The sequence below is a fragment of the Rhinopithecus bieti genome, unplaced genomic scaffold (assembly GCF_001698545.2).
Source record: "Rhinopithecus bieti isolate Rb0 unplaced genomic scaffold, ASM169854v2 scaffold_4654, whole genome shotgun sequence".
Taxonomy (NCBI): Eukaryota; Metazoa; Chordata; class Mammalia; order Primates; family Cercopithecidae; genus Rhinopithecus; species Rhinopithecus bieti.
In genome coordinates this window covers 1,165,578-1,174,009 of record NW_016804499.1, presented here as the reverse complement: position 1 = coordinate 1,174,009, position 8,432 = coordinate 1,165,578, and the positions used below count along the sequence as shown (strand labels likewise).

At 45.6% G+C, this 8,432-nt stretch overlaps 1 protein-coding gene and 1 long non-coding RNA gene across 7 annotated transcripts in view; one reads left to right on the top strand and one right to left on the bottom strand.

Moving 5' to 3' along the window:
- Positions 1-5,234, bottom strand: part of LOC108527491 (uncharacterized) — a 54,563-nt gene extending 49,329 nt beyond the window's left edge. For 4 of the 5 annotated variants that reach the window (XR_001884824.1, XR_001884821.1, XR_001884823.1 and 1 more), the window contains exons 1-2: positions 4,660-5,234; positions 117-295 (exon numbers count right to left, since the gene is read on the bottom strand). This is a non-coding gene — a long non-coding RNA (uncharacterized LOC108527491). The remainder of the gene's footprint in view (positions 1-116; positions 296-4,659) is intronic. The other variant, XR_001884822.1, reaches the window with a different exon arrangement.
- Positions 4,344-8,432, top strand: part of NAPG (NSF attachment protein gamma) — a 26,584-nt gene continuing 22,495 nt past the window's right edge. For both annotated transcript variants that reach the window (XM_017868811.1, XM_017868812.1), the window contains exon 1: positions 4,344-4,643. In XM_017868811.1, the coding sequence (XP_017724300.1) occupies positions 4,588-4,643 (56 nt within the window). In that variant the 5' untranslated portion in view covers positions 4,344-4,587. The remainder of the gene's footprint in view (positions 4,644-8,432) is intronic.

Here is an 8,432-nt window from a genome sequence, read left to right as displayed (position 1 = left end):
GAGGGGAGGGGAGGGGAGGGGAGGGAAGGGAAGGGAAGGAAAGGAAAGGAAAGGAAAGGAAAAGAAAGGAAAGGAAAGGAAAGGAAAGGAAAGGAAAAAAAAAGAAAAGAAATTACCTTGAAGAAGAGCCACAGCCAGACTTGTGTCCAAATGCTTCTTCCTCTTCTTCCATCACGACACAGGACTTTCAACCAAAATTGACTGGGTTCTGCTCTGGAAGTGACACTGTGCTAGGTTCTGAACACAGATGGCAAGTGCAGTCACAGACGATGGCGACTCACAGACCACGCGGTGGCTGTGGACAGGGAGACCAGGAGATGAGGTTGCCCCTGGGCACTTTTTGGAGGCAAAGTCAACAGAATTTCCTATAGATTGCATGTGGTGTGTGAGGGAAAGAGCAGAGGAGCATGACTCTAAGTGTTTGGCCAAGGAGAGGGTGAAGCTGCCATGAACCCACATGGCTGAGCCTGAAGGTAGAGCAGGTGTGGGAGCGTCAGGAGCTCAGATGTGAACAGGTTATGTGTGACATTTTACATGTCTATGTGGAGCTGCTAAGCAGGCATTGGACACAGGAATCTGGGGAATGAATTCTCCATATAATCTCATAAAGATTCAGTGGTGATTTTTAAAAGTCAGCACATTCATTAATACTTAACCGGGAAAAAAAATACAGATCATAACGGCTTCTATTAGTTTTATCGGAACAAAAGCCAAGAACAATCTTCTAAAATCCTATTCTGATGAAAGGAACTGTCAAACGATAGCAGAATTTTTTCCAAAGGTTTTTTGTACATTTGTTATTTATAACTCAGAATATATTTTCCCAGAGAAATAATTTCATGATTCATGGCTAACCTCGTGGGCTAGGTCTCAGAAGTGTATCTCTTGTATAACATAACAGCATATTTGTGGGGGAAAAGAGTCAAATAACACTGTCAAGGTACTAGCAATTAAACAAACAAACAAAACTTAGTGATATAGGAGCTCTTATGCTTCCTTATTTATGATTCCTGATTTGAAATAGAGCTCATTTGACCAATCAAACCCTCTCTCCAAGAAATGACAAAGACCTTTTATTTGACTGGAACATTCAGCTGTGGGAGGTAGGTCCAAGAATTTTGCTTCCTGGCAGCAGACTAGGCTAGGGGAAGGAAGCAGGTTTATGTAGACAAGGAACCTGGGGCGGCAGGCTCAAAGAACTCTCAGAGACTTAAGCCCACCATGAGAGAAGGAATGGGGTTTGCAAGCTCTATTTGAAGCCTCATTCACACTTTGATGTGATTCATTTTAGTCACATCCAAAACAAGTAGCTCACTCGGGAATGCACATTTTTATTGAGGCGGAATAAAGAAAAAAGGGTTTCTAGAACTAGAGGAGGGGATTGGCTCAGATGGAGTCACTTGGGCCAGCAGCCAGCTAGTCTGTATGTTGATGGTGTGGGTGAGGGAAGACATTAAGTGCCTAAAGAGGCTTAGAAGAGGCAAGAGGTAAGTTGAAGTCACAAAGACAACTTTTGCTGAGGTTCTGGTGGTAGCTGCTGTGATAACAAGGATTACGTTTATGGGTCACCAAGGCTTGAGTTACACTATCGAATCTAGCTTGGAAAACTACATGTCTTAGTCTGTCATCATTTGGTCCATGCTTTCCATTCTCAGCTCTTCTAAGCGGGCTTCTCAGTTTAAATTCCCCTTGCTCAACTCCCACCTCAATTTTATTGTAGGAAGAGAAGGGGAGGGGGAAGAAAGTGGGGACATTTGTATCACACCTTTACTGTGCCCATTCTCCCTCTTCTTCTCCCCTTTACTGTGAAAGCAGGTTAGCACACACTTATCACGGCTTCCTTGGTCAAGGGTTCTTGGAAACATAGAACCCTTGAATACCAATGGCTATTGATATAGCTCCAGTGACTGGAGGAACACCAGGGTTCTTGGTCTCATGCTGATAGGATTAACAACACGGACACGTGGAATAGTTTTAAGGAGCAAAAAGTTTAACAGGCAAGAAAGAAGGAGGGAAGAAGAAAACAGCTCCCCCATACAGAGACAGAGATAGGGAGGATTCAAACGAAGAGAAAACCCAGTGTGCGGTGGAAAAGTGGTTGCTTATATTGGGATCCTGGAGGAGGCGGTGTCTGGTTTGCATAGGGTCCAGGGGATTGGTTTGATCAGGTGTGTCATTTACACAGCTCTCGAAAAACCTGGCCCTCCCACCTTAGCCCTTTAATATGCAAATGCGGGTCACCGTGATGTTCTGAACACATGGTGTTGTCTGGAGGTGGCCACGACACTTGGTACACCTGATGACAAGGAAGAGATGACGGGAGAGTGAACCCAGTTTCTAATGGCTGACATTTGCATATCAAAGCTTGTGGGACTGGCCCTTCAAGCTGCCTTTTCTGTTAGAACAGAGATGGTTCGGGGGTTATTTCTTATAGCAGGAAAATTTCCACTGAGAATTTTTACCCTTACTATGTGCCTAAAAAGTATTTCTTAATAACTGCTATATCACTATCATGGGGTTTTTTTCCCCCCATTCTTTCTTTGTTGATGCCAAAATAAAATTAAGTTAAATATTATATCCGCTCACAGATCACGAATGCAATGAAGGCAGGCATTATGTCTCTTGCTCAACAATTGGGTCCTAGGTGTGTAGGCTTAGTGTCTTGTGCAGAGTGGGCATTCAGTAAATAATAATTCAATAATGAATGAATAAATAAGGGAGAATGTGGACAAGGCTATAGGCTTTTGGTGTAGATCCTTTAGAAAACTTTCTGGGCACTTTCAATGGTTTTAGAGGGTGATGGCATTGGGTGGTTAATAAATCTAAATTCACTTGAAAACATAAGGCTTTCCACTGGTAACAGTCCTTTTACATTTAATCAGTCATCCCAAAGTTGTGGTGAATTGGAAGTCATGGCCACAGTACTTTACACTCCTCTATTTTCCTACCTCTTGAATCTGAACTTGCCTTGTGACTTGTTTTCATCAATAAATGGTGGCAGAAGTAATGTGCAGTGGGCATCCAGGCCTTACGAAGCCTGAAGTTTCCACTTTCACTCTCTTGAAATTCTGCTGCCTTCCTAGACAACCAAATGAAGAGGGGTCTTGTGTGTGGGTACTAAATGAGAAAGTGAGGATAGACAGAGAAAAAGTCCAAAGCCAGTTCACCCATTGTCATGAGAGAAAAGGCAAAATATTGATTGGCAATAGATTGTGTGGTGAGGCCAAAGGGAAGAGCTCTTCAAATTGTTTTTTTCTATTCAACGAGAAGTGAGAGTTGGCAGGCAAGCAGCGATTGTGTAGGAGTTTTGAGAAGGAAGGTGCGAACAGCCCTCCAATGAGTGGGTGAGTGATTTGACCATGGAAAAGTGGGAGAGTTGCTCAGCAGCACCAAAGGTCGTCTTGATGTTTATGATCATTAAAATGAGTAATGTTAGCATGCTCTTTTGTTTTTTCCAGTCAAATTTACTTGCTCAAGAGGAGTTCCAGAGTAGGTGGGAGAGTTGGGGTTTTTCCTGGCTGGGAGAAAGGAGGGAGAGGGAGCCAAGGCCGTTGAGAGTATATGCACTAAGATGATGGGACATGAATTTATGCTGGGAAAAGAGGGAAGTCTAAGAGCAGAGCGATAGGGAAAGGTGAGGAATCTGATGAAGGTAAGTAATTACTGGCACTAAGAGGCATGAGCTGGAATGGAAAGGGAATGTAAAGTGAGCTGCTTGAAACTGACACTACGGAGGGCACACAGTTATGAGTAAAGTCAATAGTGTGATACCAGGAATGTGTGGCTGCGCTGGTGTGGGAAAGATCACAGGAGGTTGGAAGCTGAGAGGCTGTATAGATATTGCAGGAATCATCCATGTGGATATTGAAATCACCATGAATTACGAATGGAGCCAACTGTATTACTGGTTACTATTTTTACCAGACCACTGTACGCGACTTTAGATCCCTCAACTTCCCATTTAGAGCACTTATCACGGCTTGAAATATTAGAGCGATTATTTGCGCCGGGCACGGATTATTTGACAGTAATCAGGGCTTACAAGTCTGTTTCGTTTCTTGATTGACATACGATTAATACCCAAAAGGCAGAATGGATAGATGGATGAATACTATTCTATCTGTGATACAGAGAAACTTCAGATGTAATCAATTATAAGGCCAATTAACCCTACAAACAGGATCCACAGTTTCACAACAATGAGAAAGCAAGACTTCAAGAGGGCGGGAGTTTTTGTCTGCCGATTTTCCCGCGTCTAGCACAGTGCCTGACACATATTAAGTGCCCTGCAAATACTGAATGAAAGAATACACCCCCTCAGTATCTCACCGCGCCTGCGCTACATGTCCTGGGTGGGGCCAGCCTTGACGCGCTGCGCCTGCGCGATGTCTCTTTGCGGGGCGCCCCGGTCGGTTCCCAGCCCCGCTTTGCCGCAGAGGCTTGGGCCCTCCGGCCCTCCGTAGCCGCCCGACTGTCGCGCCGCACCAGCTTCCTCCTCGGCGTTCCCACGCCTATTTGGGCGGATTCTTGGCGCCCGAGGAAGAGGTAGGCGCAGCGTCTCTCCGCGTCAGAGACCTGACTGTGGAGATGGCGGCTCAGAAGATAAACGAGGGGCTGGAACACCTCGCCAAAGCAGAGAAATAGTGAGTGAGAACCTACCATGGGCCTGTGTGTGGACGCCGGGTCCGTCTCTCACTGGCGCGGCCTTAGCACCCGGCGGGGCGGGAGGGAGGCTCCGGTCAGGGATAAGGAGACCCAGCGCGCTGGTGCCCGCGGGGCTGCAGGGGCTCGGTGTCCCCTGGGTCGCACTCCCGGGGTCGAGCTCCCGGGATCGGGGTTGGAGTCAGGTCCGCTGCGCCTCGGGCAGCGCCGTGGGTCCACCCGCCGGAAGTCCGCTCCCGGTGGCTGGTGTGGGCGGGGACCCGGCGCAGTGCCGTCGGGCTGGTATGTAGAGAGGGCTTCTTGACTTGGGCGCTCTGCTGCTGAAGATTCCTTGTGGTGGGGGCTGTCCGTGCGTCGGAGGCTCGTTAGCAGCATCCCTGGCCTCCACCTGCTGGGTGCCGGTCGCACCTGTTCCCCATTTGTGGCAACGCAAAATGCCCTCTGGTGAACAACATCGCCTTGTTGAGAACCACTGCCCTTGAAAAGCTCCTTGTGTGGAGGGGACCATAGGTTTACCCCAAAAACTCCTCGGTGAACCTTTGTCATCTGGCAGTTTACTTTTCCTGTGGGCAGGGACTGTGCTTCGTTCGTCCTTTGATGTGTATGTCCTTGCACCTCTGGTGCAGTACGTAGTAGGCACCCAGCAACTGTGGGTGGGACTGAACTGATTCTCCTTAATTCATCCTTTGGGCAGCCTCTTCCCCCCGCTTCGTTACTCCGGCGCATTTTTATCTGTCACTTACAGTTAATAAAAGGCCAGCATCGTACCCTGTGGTGGGTGCTTCACATACATAATTTCATAAGCTGAGATCGTCACAATAACTTTCCAAATAGAGATGATAATTTTTCGTAAGAGGAAGTGAGACTCGGGGAAGCCTCATAACGACTTGTCCCGAACTGCACAGGTGAAAGGTGGCAGAGCCAGTTTTCAAACAGTGGAAAACCTCGAGCCCTGTCACATGACTTGAGGCAGTCAGTGTGTAAGGTACTGCGGCTCTCCTGGTGCAGGAGGTTCCCACAACAATCTGACTTGCTAGTGGGAGCAAACGCAAAAATTGTAGTAAGAGTAGTGTGTAGAATAGGGACCAAAAAAAAAGCTGTATTAACTGTGCATAGGTAACCCAGGGGGAGAAGTTTATTCTTCATGAGAAAATTTGAGGAAGAGATGATTTGTGAGCAGGGCCTGAAAAATACAGAATGTTTTAGACAGAGGGAAAATCTTGTGAAAGAGATTCTGTGCACAAACTGTAGTATGTAGTATACACGGGCCTGAAAATGTGCTCTGGGAACAGTGAATGTAGTGTAGTCACAGTGCCAGAGGACGAGCTGGAGTGAAGAAGAGTTGGGGCCAGACTGTGAAGGGACAGCTTCTCAGATGGCTGTTGTAGGCATCTAACCAGAGAACCCGGTTAGATTTGCTTTGGGTGAAAGAAATGTGGCAGCAGGCTGGGCGCGGTGGCTCACGCCTATAGTCCCAGCACTTTGGGAGGCTGAGGTGGGCAGATCACTTGAGGTCAGGAGTTTAAGACCAGCCTGGCCAACATGGTGAAACCCTGTCTCTACTAAAAATACAAAAATTAGCCGTTTTGTGGTGGCGCACACCTGTAATCCCAATTGCTCAGGAAGCTGAGGCAGGAGAATAGCTTGAGCCCCAGAGGCGGAGGTTGCTGTGAGCAGAGATGGTGCCACTGTACTCCAGCCTGGGAGACAGAACAAGACTCTGTCTCAAAAATAAAAAGGAAAAGAAAAATGTGGCAGCAATGTGGAGAATGAACTTTGACATATTCAGTAAACGGTTACAAATTTGTCTCTGTGTACCTGTACCAGCCACTGAGGATACTGGAGTAACCAAAAGTGGCCCCTTCTTCAAGAGCTTAGAATTCACAGACAGGCAGACAAGTGAACAGAGGACTAAAAATAAGATGTTCAGTGCTAGAAGTATTCAGTGTAGTATGGTGGAGATACGAAGCAAGGAAAAGGTAATATGCTCCGGGTGTGGGGAATGGAAGAGGAGGAAAGGTGCCTGTCCCGTGAAGGTACTGCCAGACATGTTAGTGGGTTGTTGACTTCAGGGGAGAGGTGGTGATGGCCTGAATTCCAGTACAATACAGGGGTAGGATTGGGTGACATTTGTCAATATATAGTTGACATGCTTTAATGACCTGCCTGCATATAGAGATGAAGGGTTAACTCCTAGGTTTCTAACTTGGGAGTTGAGTGGGAGAGGCCTTCAGCCAAGATAGGGGATAGGAGTTAATGGATGTGATTGGTGGGTAGGTCTGGGGCAGGGAGGTGTGGGGTTCAGGCTTGAAGTGTGTGTTTGAAATGCTGCTAGACCGTTACTCGGTGGGTGGTAGGAAAAGTGGGCCAGGAGCTTAGGAGATACTTGATTTTTCTCCATTTTCTAATGATGATATAGTTCAGTATTGCTAAGTAATTTAGTAAATTGATCCCCCCCACCCCCACAGATGGTAATTTTGCTGTTTTCTTTTTTTCTGTGGAAATTGGTCAATTTCCTTATTGATTCTTTGGAGAAAAAGAGTGAAAAGGACTAACAGGTATAGCTGCTAAACCTAAATTAGCTGTAGGCTTTCTTCCTTATTAGTGGTATTCGTGTGACTTGGGATGGTTTGCCCCGTTTTAAACTCTCTGGGTCTTTCCGTGTATAGCACCTCAGGCGACTGAATGATTGTATCTTGGTTTTAGTGGGATTAAAAAAATGATGTTAATATACAGAATGTAATGTTTGTTTTGGGATAGAAACAGAGGGTTAGCATTTTGCATATTGCATATTTCCTCAATTTTGTGGATTACAGTAGACACACCACAATTTAAGGATATTATTTTTCTGAGCAGTGAAATTCTTGGTAAGCTTGAAAAATTGCTTATGTTAATTTGAATCTTGTAACACTATATACACAAACAAGTTTTAGATGCTAAGTATGTTAAATAAATTTAGTTGGCAAAAAATGTTACTGTAGCTGGCTGGGCGCAGGGGCTCATGCCGGTAATTCTAGCTCTTTGGGAGGCCGAGGTCGGCGGATCACTTGAGGCCAGGAGTTCAAGACCACCTGGCCAACATGGCGAAACCTCTTCTCTGCTAAAAATACAAAAATTAGCTGAGTGTGGTGGTGCAACCCTGTAATTCCAGCTGCTCAGGAGGCTGAGGCATTAGTCACTTGAACCTGGGAGGCGGAAGTTGCAGTGAGCCGAGATACCACCACTGCACTCCAGCCTGGGCGACAGAGCGAGACCCTATCTCAAAAAAAAAAAAAGCTACGACTTTTTGGCAGTTCACATGGCTGTCACACAATGAAGGCTGTGCTTCTGAGGGCTCCTACGGATTCCCCATCTTCCAGTTAAGATACTGGACTGATTTCTTTGAAGCAAACCGTGTTCTATGCAAGCGGGCCTGCACTGATTGAATGGAATTTAGAATTGAAGATGGTTTGGGCAATTTTTATGCACACCCAAATTTGACAGTTACTGAATTAGTTTAAGTCTGAAACTATTTTAAAATAAGAAAAAAATAAAATATTGAGGAAAAGGCAAGTAAGATAAGAATTCAAAATTGATTGTTCTTTGATTTGGCATCCGAGAAGCCAGTAGTGATCCTGGAAGGCAGTTTCTCTTGGCTTTTGTAATATCCTTCCTTTTCTGATTATCATGCTTGTTTACGGGTGGCGAGTTTCACTTTTTTAATTTTTTTAATTTTTTAATTTTTTTTTTTTTTTTTTTTTTTTTTTTTTTTTTTTTTTTTTTTTTTTTTT